The sequence below is a fragment of the Podarcis erhardii genome, assembly GCF_964252035.2.
Source record: "Podarcis erhardii genome assembly, chromosome: 2".
Taxonomy (NCBI): domain Eukaryota; kingdom Metazoa; phylum Chordata; class Lepidosauria; order Squamata; family Lacertidae; genus Podarcis; species Podarcis erhardii.
The window spans coordinates 2,354,494-2,373,150 of record NC_138498.1 but is presented as its reverse complement, the minus strand read 5'-3'; the positions used below and the strand labels follow the sequence as shown (position 1 = coordinate 2,373,150).

The window sequence follows — 18,657 nt, the reverse complement described above, 5'->3', positions numbered from 1 at the left end:
AAGTGATGGGTCCCTTAGAATATACATTGGATGCTACTGGCTAGCTTAATCCATGCAAAAAGGAAGCTGCCAGATCAGATAATTTATGCATTGTCTACTCTGATGGCTCTCCAGTACCTCCGGTGTGGCTACATTTCAAATCACCTGCAGCCTCCCATTTTTAACCTGGAGATGCCAGAGATTGAACCCAGAGCATTCAGAATACAAACATATGCTGCAGCCTTGAGCTATCATCCTTTCTCAGCTCCTTAATTATGCTGGGACTGGCTAAAGTTGTGAGTATGAAGGAAGGGCACTCTGTACTTAGAGACACTCTTACCAATAACATAATTGCATTACTGTTTCCTTCAAGAAGCTGGGAGAAGCAAGGTCACCAAATAGAGACATTTTTGAGTGAGTGCCATGAACTCCACTCATTATGGTCCCTCCCACCTTCCTTGGGGGTGTGGGTGGAGGTGTTTGGTTTGGTTTGTTCTTGTTGTTTTTATTATGTATTTTGTGTTTTTATCTTGCATTTTTATGCTGTGAACCGCCCTGAGAGCTATGCATGAAAGGCGGCATACGAATGTAATAAATGATGATACATAATTAAGATGCCTCTGGATCCGATGCTGTGCTGCTGGGAAAGGACAAGCGCCTCTTGAGATGTAAATACTGTGAACTCTTTCTCCATAAAACTCAGGTGTAACTATGTATGAATAAACCATATTTCATAAAAACACTAGCGTCTGTTGTCCCATGTTTTTTCCAAGGAAACACAAAACCTGGTTATGTGCCAAGACACCTGGAATCTCTTGCTACTTCTCGGCAGAGATTGGTGAGTAGCAATATCCCCCCCACCCCAGGAGACGAAAGCAGAGCACCCAGGAGAACACCTCCTTTGTTCCTATTCCCTGTCCATCTAAAGTAGATTATAAATATTATAGGCAAAGAACCACAGTACCACCAGTAATAGCACAGAGGTAGGGAACATGGCTAGCTGTTTTGGACCACAACTTGCATCAGCCCTGGCCAGCAGGATCAATGGTCAGGGGAGATGGGAGAGAGAATCCAAAATTTGTGGAGGGCATCACACTGACTATCCACCTTGAGGCTTTTAAAAAAGTGCTTTGATATTTTTTATTTATTTACAATCAGAAGCATATTTTTTAAAATGAAATCGACACCCCTTTAGTGCAAAAAAATATAGAATCTTAGGACATGACTTGAAGGCAACTGATGCAGAAACTCTGATGGAGATAATATATAATGGTGTGTGTGTTCATTATGCTTCGTCTTTTAATGTGCAGTTGCCTAATTTGCATGAACTGAAACATGAGTATCCTTCAAAATATGCACTTGTCCAGATTTTGTGATGCACTTCTCCAAACCCAAAATGTGCATGTTAGGGGAGTGTCCATAAACACATATATAAATAACAAATAAATGCATTTATATGGGGAAATTGCTTGCAAAAATGTGTATATTAGGGGAAATTAAATTTAAAATGTGTATATTATTGCACAATAAAATGTTGATTTTTGTGATTACAAAAGTGATCCAAAGGGGCAAAGTGAAATTATGAAAAAATGAGAAGCAGAGAGAATCCAAATTGACTGATCCACACATCCCTAGAAACTGTGCAACTCTTTGAATGTGACCCTGATTTCCATCACTGTGTAGAATATAAATCAAATGATTTCACATGCAGCTCCACAAACTAAATATGTGCGAGTGTTCTCTTGTTCTCAGGAGGACAAGAGTTCCGCAATGCATGTTATTTGCCAAAGGCTGTAATCATGCTTTATATAATGAAGCTTGTAAGCTTGAGCAGAGTAGACACTAATGAGACTTTCTGCCATCTCCTGATCATGGTAAGAGATTCAATCTACAGGGCGGGGGGCAGCAAAATTCCCCAAAACCTGCTGTTAATGACTGGGGAAATAAAAAGCACATTTTGATTGCCAGTGGAAACCTCAGTGATTTTCAAAGTGCAAATCTGCCTCAGAACATCAGAGGAAATTGGAAGCGGACATTTCGGCATACTATATTGTGTCACGGTTTTTAAAGTTCAAAATAGTTTGAGAAAGCGTCTGTTTCCATGGAACACACTACTTTTTAAAACTCACTCTTGCTTCTTTTTTTTTTTACCGTAAATTTTTATTAATATTGCACATATATACATATAGACATATACAAAATCCATTACATAACTTACACATATTATATCCACTCCACAAATCATAAGTATAATACACAGTTGTTTTAGGCTCTGCCGAGCCTTGGACTTCCCTCCACTCCTTTGGTAAGTATCAGATAAATTTTATGATCACGTATTTTATCTCTTTTACATAGTAATCCCTTACTGTTAGAGTTATTCCAACCCCGCCAGTGTCGTCTGAAATTTAGTTCGGATATACATCAAATATTTATTCCAATTATCATGAAATTTCTGTTCGTCTTGGTCCCTTAATCTTCCTGTTATTCTAGCGAGCTCGGCATAATTTATCACTTTAACCTGCCAATCACTTATATTGGGTATAACCTCCGTTTTCCAATTTTGTGCTAACATGTTTCTTGCAGCTGTTGTGGCATATAGGAATAATGTCTTATCTTCTTTTTTAATTTCTTTACCCGTCATTCCTAGCAGAAAAGCTTCGGGCTTTTTGGGAAAGGTGTATTTAAAAATGTTTTTAAGTTCGTTATAGATCGATTCCCAAAAGCCTTTCACTTTGCTACATGACCACCACATGTGGTAGAAGTCACCTTCTTCCTCTCCACATTTCCAGCATCTTTTGTTCTTCAACCTATAAATCTTAGCCAGCTTCACTGGCGTGTGGTACCACCTATAGATCATTTCCCACAGGTTTTCCCTTAGAGCTGTAGATGCCGTGAACTTCATGTTAGTATTTCATAATTCCAGCCACCTCTCAAAGTCGATGTTATAACCAATGTCTATCGCCCATTTAGTCATGACCTCCTTCACTTCCTCGTCTTTTGTGTACCACTCCAGTAAAATATCATATATCCTAGACAATATTTTATTCTTACCTTCTATAACTTCCACATTGAATTTAGATTTTTTGTCTTCAAATCCTAATTTCTTTTTATCATCTTTTAACAAATCATTTACCTGGTGGTATTACAGCCACCCTGTAAATGAATTTTTTATCTCTTCGTACGGTCTGAGTCTAATGCCTTGATCAGTTTTCCACGTAAGTTCTTCGTAGGTGGCATTCTTCCCTTCCATATTAATTTTTTTGACAGTTAACATCTCTATTGGTGAAATCCACCAAGGTGTCTTCCTTTCCAATAGATTTTTATTTCTTTCCCATACTTGGAATATTGGTCCTCTAAAAATATGGTTTAGAAAGCCTCTATGTACTTTCACCTTTTCGTACCACAGGTATGAGTGCCACCCGTACCTGTTATCAAAACCTTCCAAATCCAAGATGTCTCTATTTTCCAGTCTTATCCAATCTTTCAGCCACATTAAACACGCCACTTCATAATATAAACTTAAATCCGGTAGGGAGAAACCCCCTCTTTCTTTTTTATCTACCAATATTTTCATTTTTATTCGCGGTCTCTTTCCCTGCCAGATGTATCTCGCCAAGGCTCTTTGCTACTCTTTACACTGCTTTAAACCTTTAAGTACAGGAATGGTCTGAAATAAAAATAACATTCTGGGCAGGACATTCATTTTGATAACCACTATCCTCCCCAGAAAAGATAATCTCATTCTCTCCCAGATTTCTAAATCTTTCTTAATATTCTTCCAGGTGACCTCATAGTTATCCTTATATAAGTTAATATTTTTAGCTGTAATCCACACTCCAAGGTACTTCACCTTCTTTGCTTTTGTTCTAAATCTGCAGTATCTTCTTTAGTTAAATTTTTAGTCAGCATTTTGGTCTTATTCTTCTTAACCTTAAGGCCTGACACAGCACCAAACTCTTCGAATTTTTGTAAAGCTTCTTTCACACTATGCTTTGGATTTTCTAATGTTAGTACAATATCATCCGCAAAGGCTTTGATTTTGTGTTCCTTAGTCCCTACCTTAACTCCTTTAACCTCTGCTGTTTCCCTCAGTCTCTTAGTAAGTACTTCCAATACTGTTATAAATAATAAGGGAGACAAGGGGCAACCTTGTCTAGTCCCTTTGGATATATCAAAAAATTCTGATGTAGTGTTGTTTATTACAAGTTTTGCTTTTTGCTCTTGGTAGATAGCTTCTATACCTTTTCTAAATCTTTCTCCCATCCCCATCATTTTCAAATTTTCTATCAAAAAACGCCAAGAGACATTGTCAAGTGCCTTTTCGGCATCAATAAATACCAAGGCTGCCTGTTTATCTATTCTAGTTTCCAAGTATTCAGTGATATCTATCACATTTCTTACGTTGTCCTTCAATTGTCTCCCTGGTAGGAAGCCCGTTTGGTCTTTGTGAATTCTACTATTTAATACTTTTTAAAATCTTTCTGCCATTACATCCGCAAACAATTTATAGTTGTTATTTAATAACGAAATCGGCCTATAGTTCTTCACCTCTAAGGCGTCCACATCTTTTTTAGGAATTAATGTGATATAGGCTTCCTTCCAGGTATTCGGAATCCTTCCTTCTTTTAGAATATTATTCATAACTTCACATAAAGTTGGACATAATTGGTCGCTTAATGTTTTATAATATTTGGCCGGTAAGCCATCCGGCCCTGGCGCTTTTCCAATTTTCATCTTTTTTATTGCCTTCCTTATCTCATCTTCTGTAATCATCTGGTTTAATAACTCTTTTTCTTCAGTTGCAATCTGTTGTAAATGATGTTCTTCCAGATAACATTCTATTTCATAGTCTGTTTCCTTTTCTCTTTTGTATAAATCCTTATAGTACTTCTGAAATATCCTTTTTATTTCTTTTGGCTCTTCCACTATCCTTTCTCCATCCCTTATCTTACAGATCGTATTTTGTTTTTTCCTTTCTCTTAATTGCCACGCCAAATATTTCCGTATTTTATTAGCTGATTCAAAACTCTTTTGTTTCATCATTTTAATTCTCCACTCAATCTCCTGGTTTACTATCATAGAAAATTGGGCTTGTAGTATCTTTATATTTTGTTTTATTGTCTCCTCACCTGGTTTAATAGTTAATTGTCTTTCATACTCCATAAGCTGTATTAGAATCTCCTCTTTCTTTTTCTCTTTTTTTTTTCTTAAGTGGCTGTTTTTCTGGATTAGGAAGCCCCTAATAACGGCTTTTCCTGCATCCCAAACCGTTTCTATGGCTGTCCCTTTGTTTAAGTTCCACTTGAGATACTCTTCAATTGTTTCTTTCGCCTTGCTTACTATCTTTTGATCGTTAAATAGATATTCATTCATTCTCCATCTAAATGCTCTAACATCTTTACCCTTTATCTCTATAAATACTGGATTATGATCAGACATAGTTTGTGGGAGAATTTCAGATTTAGTTAAACTCTGTGTCAGTTCCTTCAAGATCCAAATATTATCTATTCTCCCCCAACTCTGATTTGGGTTTGAGAAAAAGGTATACTGTTTTACAGTAGGATTTTTAAATCTCCAAGCATCAATTAGTCCCATATTATCGACCAAATCGAAAAACGTTCGAGGTAACTTGCCTTCCTTTATCTCTTGCTTTTTTGTTGATCTATCCAAATTTGGTGACACCACTCCATTAAAATCGCCCATCAATATGATTTTTTGATCCATCCACTCTAGTAACTTGTTACCTAATTCGGAGAAGAAAGCCGATTTTTTGTCATTAGGTGCGTATATTCCAGCGACAATTATTTTTACTCCTTGAAACATAATCTGTACTACTATCATTCTTCCTTGTTCATCTTTATACAATAATTTTGGATCAAATTTTTCCTTTATGTATAGTACCACTCCTCTTTTCTTAACCTTATCTGATGCCACAAAATCCAACTCTAATCTCTTATTACTCAGAATTCTCTTGTGTTTACTTGTTATGTGAGTCTCTTGTAAGCAGATTAGGTCAAGATTCTTTTTTAGTAATATATGAGCAATCTGGTTCCTTTTATTTTTATTGTTAAGCCCGTTCACGTTCCAAGACAGTGTTTTTAAAGCCATCAATTATATACAGTTAGTAAATTATCAAGTCTAGGTTAGAACTACTGTTCTTTGTCGTCTGTCTCTTCCCCTTCCCTCTCTTCTCCTGAATTTGTCTGCCTCTCTCCCTCTCCACTCCATGGAACACACTACTTTTTAAAACTCACTCTTGCTTCTAATAAAATTGGTTTTGTAAATTTTTGAAATAATTCATAAACCTGCAAAACATGTTTACCAGAGATGAAAGTATGATGCAGTGACCCCTCTTTTAACTGCCTTCAGTTTTGGGGGTGGGGAGTGAGATTATCTCCACATGAAGATCACCACTTGTACTCAGTGAATGAATGAATGAATGAATGAGACTTTACAGTGGTGCCCCGCAAGACGAATGCCTTGCAAGACGGAAAACCCGCTAGACGAAAGGGTTTTCCGTTTTGGAGGTGCTTCGCAAAACGAATTTCCTATGGGCTTGCTTCGCAAGACGAAAATATCTTGCGAGTTCCTGCGGGGTTTTTTTCCTCCCCCCCTTTTTCTAAGCTGCTAAGCCGCTTATCAGCTGACCTGCTAAGCCGCTTATCAGCTGATCCGCTAAGCCGCTAAGCCGCTTATCAGCTGATCTGCTAAGCAGCTAAGTCGCTTATCAGCTGATCCGCTAAGCCGCTAAGCCGCTAAGCCGCTAATAGCGCTAAGCCGCTAAGCCGCTAATGGGCTTGCTTCGCAAGACGAAAAAACCGCAAGACGAAGAGACTCACGGAACGGAATCTTTTCGTCTTGCGAGGCACCACTGTATTTGCATCAGCCATTGCAGCCATTGCAACAAAAGAACACTGCAGTATATTCAGAACAAAATTAAAAGTCGATTATATAAAACACAGTTTAGAGTCCTGAATCAGCAGTCAAATAGCGAACCTTATTCTGATTGCTTGTCCTCAGTACATTTGAGGGTCTCTGATCTTTTTCCCTAGCAGAGACTCAAGGCAGCTTACAGATAAAAATAAGAACAGGTAAAAACAATAATTAAACATAGAATTAAAACTATATCTACACACAGACACACACACACACCCTATCAAAACTATAAAAATAATTACAATAATAACCGTATGGCACTAGCTGTTTTGTTAAAAGCAGTCAATTTCCCAAAACTTGTTGGAACAAGAAGCTTTTCACCTTCCGGCGGAAGGACAGGAGCCAGTCTAGCTTCTCTAGGGAAGGACTTCCAAAGTCTGGGAGCAGCCACCACTGAGAAGGCTCTGTACTACTTCCCTTCCAAGCATGCCTGTGAGGCTGGCGGGACTGAGAGAAGAGCTTCCTCTCCTGAGGATCTCAGAACCCAGACAGTTCGTATGAGTGAATAGAGTCTTTCAGATAAGCCATACATTAGCTCCCCTTTTCAATTTTCAACACAAAAGTTAACAACTCAAAAACAAATTTTATTTAGAGATGAATAAATGTGATTCATGGTGTTACATTTCATATTTCAGTAACTGGGTTGCTTGCTCTCTTTATTATTCATCATCACCTTGGTAGTAGCTTTTTGTTACTTCATTCAGGTTAATTAATCATCAGTTCATCATAATGTGTGACAGATTGAGGAGCTTGCTAAATGTGGCAACTCTTACCATCCATTAACTAACTGTTCCAAGCAACTGTGCAATAGAGCAAGCATCAAGAAAGAGCGGTTAAACCAGAACATATTTATTAACTTCATAAAATATGCATTTTAAAATGATGTCAACCCTGCCCATAGATTTGCCTCTACAAAGTTCATTAAACTGATGGGATTTTTTGCACAGGATTGCAGGCATTTCAAGAAATATATGATGATGATTCAGTTCTTTGTTCTACACTATGTGCAACCCGACATTACAGCGGTACAACCCGACACCTCTTCTGTGTCCAGGGTGGCTGTCTACCAGCTCCATCTAGTATGCTGGCTGAGACCCTACCTGCCTGCACGCCATCCCAGCAGAGTGGTACATGCTCTGGTTATCTCCCACTTGGACTACTACAATGCACTCTGCTTGGGGCTACCTTTGAAGGTGGCTCAGAAACTCTAACTAATCCATAATAAAGCAGCTCGACTGGTGACTGGGAGTGGCCGCCAGGACCATATAACAGTGGTCCTAAATTATCTTCACCGGCTCCCAGTACATTTCCAAACACAAGTCAGAGTGTTGGTGCTGACTTTTAAAACGCTAATCAGCCTTGGCCCTGGATACCTGAAGGAGTGTCTCCACCCCCATCGTTCAGCCTGGACGCTGAGGTCCTCCTCCGAGGGTCTTCTGGCGGTTCCCTCACTGTGAGAAGTGACGTTACAGGCAACCAGATAGAGGGCCTTCTTGGTAGTGGTGCCCTCCTTGTAGAACACCCTCCCCAGTGGCGTCGCAAGGGAGTGGTGGGGGCGGCGGTGTGCCCCAGGTGCCATGTCCGGGAGGGTGACAAGAACGCACCCCACGGGGTGCTCACCCTGCCACCCCAGTTGCTTTGCCGTGAGCAGCCATCGCGCTGCCGCAGCCACATGTGGAGGATCCTCTGTTTGCAGCTGCAGCCACAAGCAGAGCATCCCGCCACTGTCTGTATGGCTCTGGGCGGCGCCGGTGGCAAACCGCTACGTACAACGCATGTGTATGCGCTGTGCCTAGTGACGCCACACATGCACTGTACATAGTGGTTTGCCACCGGCGAGGCTGGAGTGTTGTACGGATGGTGGTGGGATCCCTCCACCACCAGCAGGAGCCACTTATGGCGAGGCGGGGGGCCCTCCCAGTCTCCCTCCCTCCCCGGCTCACCGTAAGCGGCTCCTGCTTTGCCACTTTACAGTGAGCCAGGGAGGGACGGACGGGACACACGGCTTCCCCTCTCTACCTCCCTGGCTCGCCATAAAGCAGCAAACCAGGAGCCACTTACGGTGAGCCAGGGCCCCCCTCCCAACCTCCCTCCCTCCCCAGCTCGCTGTAAGTGGCTCCCACTTTGCCGCTGTACAGCAAGCCGGGGAGGGAGGGAGGGAGGGAGGGGGACAGACGGGAGCCGTGGCTCCCAAGAGGATGAGCTGTGCAGCTTTGCCAGCGCCCCCGGATAGCAACATAGCTCCCCCCTTCCCCCAATGGCTCGAGGTACTTGGGAGTCGCAGAGGCGTAGGAAGCGGGGCAGACCACCCCAGGTGTCATCGCTCAGGGGGTGACATTTGGCACCTACCCATGGCTCCCAAGCCTACACCGAGCTGTCAATGTGGGGGGCGACAAAAATAATTCTTCACTGGGTACTGCCTGGGCTTGCTACACCTCTGACCCTCCCTTCAGATGTCAAGGAGATAATGAACTACACAACTTTTAGAAAACATCTGAAGAGAGCCCTGTATTGGGAAGTTTTTAATGTCTGACATTTTATTATGTTTTTGTATGTGTTGGGAGCTGGGGTAACCCATCCAGATGGATGGGGTATAAATAATAAAATTGCTGTTGTTGTTGTTGTTGTACCCTCACCCTCCCTCACCACTGCAAAGATGAGGATTTTTCTGACACTAGATCAACACCTCCAACCTAGGAATAAGAGAACTGAGGGGGGGCATGAATGATAGCCCTCTTCAGATACCTTATGGGTTGCTGTTTAGATGTGGACAGAGCCTTGCTCTCTGATGCCCTAAAGGGCAGAGCATTTAGTGTAAGGTTACCAGACATCCCCGTTTCTTGGGGACATTCCCCGGATTTACAAATCAGTTCCCATACAAAATCCATTGAAGTTGAAAAGTGTCCTGGATTTATTGGAAAAAAATCTGGTAAGCTTAATTTAGTGGGTTTGAGTTACAGGATAGTAGATATTGGCTGAACATCAGGAGAGAAGAACATTTTGCCCGTCATGTAGAATGAGTCATCCCACTGGTCCATCTAGCTCAGTATTGTCACACGCAACATATGGAGACAGTGGCTCTGAGGATGGAAGAGCTATTTATCCAGAAAAGTAACAGTACAGACTCAGCAACAGACACCATGATCAAGAGTCAGAAGGTCAGGAGGTCAGGAGTTCAGGAGCAGGACATTAAGTTCAGAAGTGACAAAGATGTCCCAACAAGTTTCCCAGCCCCTCCCACTGAGCTTCTAAAGATTAAGTATAGGGCACTCACTCGCCTTGTGAGAACATCAGGATTGCAACCGTGGCAACCAGGGCAGGTGGATCTGTTCCCATCTGCAAAGGCAATGATTCTAAGTGACAGGACTGCATCCTCCTGCTCAGGCTCCTGTTGAGCCATTGCCACCTCCTGTCAGGGAAGGACTTTGGTAATATAGTGCCCTGAATAAAAATAAAATTTGGCACCTCCTCCTAAATATTTATTCCATTCTGCTCCCCTCGGCACAGCACCCTGTGCAGGGAAAATGCCCCCCCCCCACCATGAATCCAGCGTTGTTCCTGCTCAGCCTTCCCTCTCCCTTAGCTGATCCACAGGAAGGTCAGAGGGGAGAGCCTTGAGGCAAAAGAGAAAATGCCACCTCCTCCACCTTTGCCACCACCACCTGAGGTGGCCCAGGAAAGTCCTGGTGTGCTGAAGGTTGTTGTGGTGGGGAGAAAATGGAGGCTGGAAAGGAGCAGGCTGGGGGGGTGCAGAGGAGGAGCATGACAAGCACAGGAGACAAGGAGCGGCATGCTTGGGGGGGGCAGATCTGCCACCCCTCCCAGCTGTTCTCACCAAGCCTCACAGACTGGCTGGCACAGGGATGGCTGAACAGGGATTTGAACCCAAATCTCTTGGGTCAAAGCATAGGTGTCAACTCCCTGGGGCCCTGAGTGCCTGAGCACCCACAAAATCCCCCATGAAGGAGTTGGGCACTCACACATTTCAGTGCCGGGGCCATGCATGCTGCATGGCACCCACAGTCGCAGGGCCAAGCTGGCATTAAAGGGAAGGTGCCATAACTTAATGAAGAGCTCATGCCCCCAGGCAGGAAGAAGATGGTGCAAACAGCTGCAGGAAAAGCAATGTGTCAGGCAACAGCCCAGAACCATCTTCATGATAAAGCCTGTATGTGATTTATGTTCTATGGCTGATCTTGTTGGTAAAGTTCTGCTGGGCCTGTACCACTTCTTAATTCAGGTAGGAAAAATCTCATGTTTGAATGCTCCGGCACATGAAAAGAACTTCAATGAAAGTAGAAAATAGAAAGTAGAAAACTAGTAAAACTGTGTTTCTATTATTTTAAAAACAGCATTCACAAGCAATCCCTCCCAGCAGCATTCTAAGTGTTACAGACTCAGGAGGACATCTTCTCAAGAAATCAATCAGCTGTAATTAGCTGTAGATATTGGATGTTCCTCCCAGACCATAAGTCCTGTCAGGGACAAGGACTTATAAAAAATATTGGGGGGGCCCGGGAAAGCTCATGAATAATAAATAAGCTCATGAATATGCAAATAAAGTGGCGCCGCCTCCTCGTGAGCGAATAGGGGAGAGCGTGCTGCGCCTATTAATCAGCTCCAAAGGAAATTGGGTGGAGCTTTTGCTCGGGAGGGAGGGCAGGAGGCATGCAGCCCGCCCCTCCCTGTGCATTTTGGGCTGGGGGAGGGGCGGCGATGGCGCTCTGCTGGAGGGGCGCCGGAGATTATTGGGGGGGCGGAGCCCCCCCAAACGAATTTTTGAGGGGGCTCGGGCCCCCTCAAGCCCCATGGAGTCGGCGCCTATGAGTCCTGTGCAGGTATAGTCTTTGGCAAAACCACCTTTCTGCTTCTCCTGGTTCTGGATTTAAGGACACAACAAACGAGTAGTCAGCCTTGATACTGAGAGAGTACTATAGTGCACCACCAGAAGCATGAACAGTGTTCTAGAGGAAGGTTAGTGTGCCCTTGCAATCAGTGGAGCATTTAGTATATGCAAAACTGACATGGACAATTCTGTTTTAGTACTGTTTGCTTTGAGCCACATTTCAAAGGGGGTGGGGCAGAGAATTTACCTTGGTGGAAAAATTTAGGTCATCTTGGGCTGTGCTGTTCTTGGTACATTTCTCTCTTCAGTCAAAAGGCCCAGATATCATCAGGCTTGGGTTTTATAGTCTCGTGGCTACATAAACAATTCTCATATGTGCATGTTCTCCCCTCCACAGTTTTGCAGGACATTTGCTTAAGATGACTTGGCACAAAAATATAGAACTATGCTGTGAATCTGAGTATTTTAAGAATAAGAAACAGCCTAATGTGGGCACAGCATAGACACGGCATGGGAGCGTCAGATTGGCTTTGCCACAGCAGCCACAGCTCATCAGACTCCCACTGCTTTGCCCCTCCTCGCTCCATAAGAGGCAGCGCCATCTTCTTAGAAGACCGAAGAGGAATACAAGTCTGATCCTTGGGCTGTTTCTCTCATTATTGTCCGCTCTGCTCTGACTGGCAGTAGCTCTCCTGACATCCAGGGTTTCCCAACCCTACCAAGAGATGCCAAAGATTAAGGCTGGAACATTTTGCATGCAAAGCACGTGCTCTCCTGCTGAGCCACAGCCCTTCCCCGAAGGCAAGGACCTTCCCTATAGTGTCATGGTGCTTTTCTATTACAAGATGATGCAATTTAAAAATGACAGATTTTGGAAAAGCCCAAAGAACTTGGGAAGTGGCTCTACTTCATTCAGTCCATTTCCCCCTAATTATGGCAGCAACTCTGTGACAATAATAACCCATATGGCACATGCGCCAGCCTTTTCTAGCTATGTGGAATGACAAGCAGTGGTGCAGGCTGAATAACTCTTTGGGGCTGGACTGCAGGGACTAGAAGCAATGAAATATTTTTGTGTTCCCCTGAGTGAGAGAAACTTGGAAATGCACTACTGGAACCATGATCAAGGATAGTATTTTCACAGTACTCTTTCTCTGATATCAACAGGGCCTGCACACAATAACAGCCATATTTACCAAATCATAGAAATGCATAACCTTTTAAAATATTATTTCTTGTATTTACCTCATAGTGTTTAAGACAGCTTCTTGTCTAGTGGCAGACTTGACCACTGGCAAATCATCTCTCCCGAACAGTAATACTATAGCTTTGTGCGACTACCAGAACTGTCACTATGCTCCCTTTTATCCTGCTTGGCTAATGAGTACTACAACTGAGCAGGTATTTGTCAATGATCATAAATATAATATAATAGTTTTTTATTTTTAAAAAACTGTCTGGAGAATGAATTTGGCATGAATCCAGCTTATACTAAAGCTACAATCCAATTTAGCTGTATGTCCAGATGGGAAAGAGAAGGGCACACCATAAAATATGTTGCAGATGTTTTTTCAGAAGCCCAGAGGCAGGAAACTTTTTTCAATGAGCCACTTCATGCACAACCTTCTGAGGGCAACATGCTGTGCAGTGGTTAGAGCCAAAGGCAAAACAGGCAGTGCAATGGATGTGACTCTTACCTCTGTACAGTAGGCTACATCTCAGTCATGCACAAGTCAAAAGTTTATGTGCGCACACAGACATCTCTCCATCCAGGCAAGCAAACAAACAAGGGGCATTCGCACAGATCAGGAAGAGCCCATTGCTGCCCGGCAAAAGCACTCAAGAGGGAGAAGACAAGTGAAAGGGCAGCAGGGGCCAAAGGAAGGAGATGAACCCACTCAGGGAGGGGAGCCCACTGAGGACATCTGGCCCAATAAACTCCCCAGTACCACCCAAAACCTCCCACTGGAATCAGCATTGTGTATTCCGTGTGTGTGTGTGTGTGTGTGTGTGTGTGTGTGTGTGTACGCTCATTTCAAGTAGCATATGTTCAGTGGCAGCTTTTCAGTGGAGTGCTACCCAGTGCTTTTTTTTTCTGGGGGGACACAGAGGTATGCATACTCCTAAACATTTTGTGAATCTTTGTACTTTTGTCCAGTTACTGTATTTATTTTTCCCAAATTGAACTATAAAATGGTGATGTTCTTGAGACAAAATGAGTACCTAAACATTTTTTTAAAGGAAAAAAGCACTGGGATTTGTGGAACAGGTCTAGTTCACACATTCCCTTGATGACTGCAATATAAAGTGATGAGTTGCTTGCATGTGCCGCTCACCCAACCTCACAGATGGAACATTCCTGGGATCTGCTGTCACCTTAAGTGCAATGCCAGGCAAAAGAATCAGCTTGAGACCCACCTAGGAGTTACTGAGCTTATAGCAATCAAATGCAGAGTAATCAACCATCTCTTTTCATTGCAACCTTAGGCATATTTACTTGGAAGTAAGTCCTGCTCTCTTGGAGTTGTTTGCTAGTAAATGTGTTTAGGATTGGAGCCTCTCAATTTTGGACTTACTTAGAGGTGGCTCTGCAGTTGCAAGTGGAAGGACCATAACTCAGTGGCACAGGCAGGACACATGTTTTGCATGTAGAATGTCCCAGGTTCAATCCCCAGCATTTCAAGGTAAAGCTTGGAAATAGTCCTGCGTGAAACCACTGATAGTCAGTGCAGACTATTGGTCATGGTGGGAGGAACACGTGGCCTGCTGGACTCCACCTCCTATAGTCCCTGACCGTTGGCCATGGTGGTTGGGGCTGATGGGAGCTGAAGTCCAACAGCACCTGGAGGTGGACAATACAATAGTTCCTTAAGCAGTTCTTCCTCAGCGCTGTGCAACATCAATCCATAAAGCATCTCTTTTTCTGGGTACAGATAATCTAAACACTCAATATATTTTTTCAAAAAACTACTACTACTACTACTACTACTTACATCCAGATGTCAGGCTGCAGAAAGCTCCTGCCAGGAGAAGACATGCCCAGGTTTTCATGGTCCCAGTGGCAGAGATGGTGATGAGGGTGAAGTGAAGTTTCAAGGAGGCACAGGGAAGAGAATTAACCAACTGAAGCTGTCTTTCATCGCAGCATGGTTATATATATATAGCTATGGGTGGTTCATGCAAAGCAAATGAGGAGGAGCTTTGAGGGCTGGAGGGAGATAGCATGGCATCACACAGGGTGGGAAGAGGTGCATGTGAGTGTCAGTCAGCGATGCTCCTGCCATAGGTATGAGTCTGTGCATCACCTTCTGTGATATCAATCAAATTAGCACAGCCATCAGGCAGGAAATTCCTGTTTGTAGCTTCTGTGGCAATATGTATTCAGCTTTACAACAGAGATGTTTCAAGATATAGTTACTAGCAGTGGGTTTATTTTGGGGAACTTTATAAGCCTAGAGCCCCAACTGTTGCTTTAGCACAGTGATTCTGAAACTGTAGCAATTAAGAAGTGGAGAGATGCTCCAGAAAGCCCTTGGTTAAAATCTGATTGTTCAGCCTCAAATTCTGTAAGTGGCCTTCGACAAATTATCTTCAGCATCACCCACAATCTGCAATATGGGGAAGAGAATAATAGTGATCTACTTTACAGGATTGTTGTAAGGACACAAATGTCAAATAAAATGTCAGCTCTACATCCTTCTGATGCAGATATATACCTCAAGTAGGGATGGGGTGAAATTAGAAGTAACTCGCATTTAAAGGCAAACTTACTTAAGTTGCAATTTTTGAACATTTTTTGAACTTTGCAACTGTACAAGCAAATATTAAAAATTTCTGTGCCAGATATTGAAGAGGAATGTTAATCTGAAAAGTGTGTGTTGAGAATTTACAGATGCCTTCATTTTTCCCCCAGCTCTAAGTGGAGGAGCATAGATAGATAAATGTTGTTGTTGTTGGCAATCTGTCTTGAGAAACAATGGAGTGCACCTTCAGGAGTGAAGTCAAACTGTTGTGTTAGAAACCACCTTCTTGGCCATTGGACCCAATATTCATCTCACCAGCTCAATCTGCCAGCGCTTGTCTTCGCATGTAGGGGAAGTCCCTAACTCACTGAGGGGTTTGAAACCCATCAGCCCCCCTCACCTGATTTAGCTGACCAGTAAAAACTGTTCCTTGGGTATGCCCACTGTCGTATGCTGGCAGCTTCTAGGAGCCATGTGAGTGCTGCTGAGTACAGAGTGGGGACCAAAGGTGGACAAACTACCCCAGAAGAAGCTTGACATGTCCCCCACCAGAGGTACTATCCCTCCCCTAACATCCCGTGTGTGCGTGTACTGATCCCTCAGATTTGAACCAAACCAAAAAAACTGCACCAGCTAGCCAAGTTAAAGAAAATTGTGTGCTGAGAATTTACAATTGCCTGACTGTGTGCTTCTGCACATTTCCTAAAAGCTGCTCTCTGTATTTATGTCCTGTCTGTACTTAACTGTCATAATATAATCAACAAATTAGAAGCCAGGGACAAACACAAAAGAGAATGCCTGCTCTTATGACTGGGCAAAACCAAAGTTGCTCCTCAAATACAAATTCACATAAATGCGGGTGTGGACTGCTCTGGTCCAATTCAAAAGAGGGGTGGAATGGATTAACAGCTAAATAATGCTCACCTGTAGACAAGCCTGTTTCCAGCAAAAAAAAAAAAAAAAAAAAGGTTGACAGGCAGTGAGTGAAGACATCCTGGAGAGACAGCTGTGGAGTCCCCTGGTTATTTTAGTTTGCAACTAATGTTAATGGTCTGGACTGTGCCGTCTTCTCCAAATAAGGGAGGTTTATAACTTGGACAAGAAAATTGGCTTTCAGGTGGAAAAATCAAAATTGGAAACAGAATTGTTAGATCCTAAAACTAAGAATTTGTCAAGAATGTATAACTTGCTGTTGAAATGGAATACACAAGATGAAATGGTTAAATCTGTTATGATTAAATGGGCACAAGATGTTGGACATAACATTATGATGGCTGACTGGGAAAAGTTATGGACCACAGGTATGATGTTTACGGCATGTAATACCTTAAGAGAGAATATAATGAAAATGATTTACAGGTGGTACTTGACACCAGTCAAGCTTGCAAAAATTTATCATTTGCCCGATAATAAATGTTGGAAATGTAAAGAGATTGAGGGCACATTTTTTCACCTTTGGTGGACATGCCCAAAGATTAAGACCTTCTGGGAGATGATCTATAATGAAATGAAAAAGGTATTTAAATATACCTTCCAGAAGAAACCAGAGGCCTTTCTCTTGGGCATGGTCGGCCAATTGGTGCGAAAGGAGGATAGAACTTTTTTTATGTACGCCACAACAGCAGCAAGAATACTCATTGCAAAGTATTGGAAGACACAAGATCTACCCACCCGGGAAGAATGGCAGATGAAGGTGATGGAGTACATGGAACTGGCTGAGATGACTGGCAGAATCCGGGACCAAGGAGAAGAGTCGGTGGAAGAAGATTGGAAAAAATTTAAAGTTTATCTTCAAAAATATTGCAAAATTAAGGATTGTTAGAAAGATGTTGGGAAAAGAAAATTACGTGGTTTTAGTAGAAATGACATAAAGGATTAAGTAAAAATGAGTTGGTGAAAGAGAGAATGTAAAATTATAGTATATTCAGACAAATTATTAAGATAAAAACAAGGTTGGAAGGATTTGCTGAAATAACAATTTGAATTAGAATACAAAAATGGGAGGTGTGAGGAGGTCAAGGAAATAGGTAAAGGAAAGAAAGCTATGTAAAGGTTCGATTTGTTCTTTTTTTTTAATTGATTGTATTTTTTCTGTATTTTTTATTTTTCTTTTTTCTCTTTTTTCTTTTTGTAACCTTTAAAATTTTGAATAAATATTATTTTTTTAAAAAGGACTGTGCCGTCTTCTCAATCAAGTCAGCGATTAGCAATTTAATTTGGTTATCATCGTGATTTGTAAGTCTGAACCGTTCAAGAAGCTATGAGGACAGTCCTCATCTTTGCACAGGACAATCAGAAAATCCAAATGTAAGCATAAAAGGGGATATGTATATATGTTCCACACATATCTGTGAAGATCCAGTTAAAATGCCACACCCTTCACAATCCAACATGAAAAGAGTTACAATGGCAAAATGGAAAAAAAGCACACGGTATCTCCCTTTGTCTAGATTAAAATTGCAAGCTTCTCGTGGACAGGAAATGTCTTTTGTTTGTGCACTGATGGAACTATTTAATTAAAAGCCGTCATCACTAATGAAAGGACAGGGAAAAGGTCATAGAATGAAGACATAACAAGGGAACACACAGTAAAACCATCTGGTGCAGGAGATCCTGGCTTTCCCCCTGCTTCACAACTGGAATTGTGGATGTATGTACCAAATAACAAATGATTGCTAATGCAGCTTTCAATGTAACCCTTTGCCAATGCTTCAGGTAGGTGCTAACCTTTTATGCTGTTTCTTAAAGTGCAGATTTATCCATTTCTCCTCTAACTGGTCTAACTGATGTATGTACCAAATAAAAAATGATTGCTAATGCAGCTTTCAATGTAACCCTTTGCCAATGCTTCAGGTGGGTGTTAACCTTTTATGCTGTTTCTTAAAGTGCAGATTTATCCATTTCTCCTCTAACTGGCCATTAACTTTGTTTGCCTTTTTTCCCTTATTTGACACTTTTCCTAAAAGTGCAAACTGCTATGGGAATTTGGGGGAGAGTGTTATTTGGTGACGAGTACCATACAGTATATAGGGATGCGGGTGGTGCTGTGGTCTAAACCACAGAGCCTAGGACTTGCCGATCAGAAGGTCGGCAGTTCGAATTCCCACGACGAGGTGAGCTCCCATTGTTCGGTCCCTGCTCCTGCCAACCTAG

General features: G+C 42.3%; 1 protein-coding gene across 1 annotated transcript in view; it reads right to left on the bottom strand.

Annotated features, from left to right (window-relative positions):
- Positions 1-14,916, bottom strand: part of ENDOU (endonuclease, poly(U) specific) — a 46,674-nt gene extending 31,758 nt beyond the window's left edge. Inside the window, exon 1 of the mRNA XM_081851793.1 lies at positions 14,755-14,916. Coding sequence (XP_081707919.1) covers positions 14,755-14,812 — 58 coding nt within the window. The 5' untranslated portion in view covers positions 14,813-14,916. The remainder of the gene's footprint in view (positions 1-14,754) is intronic.
- Between the last annotated feature and the right edge of the window lie 3,741 nt (positions 14,917-18,657).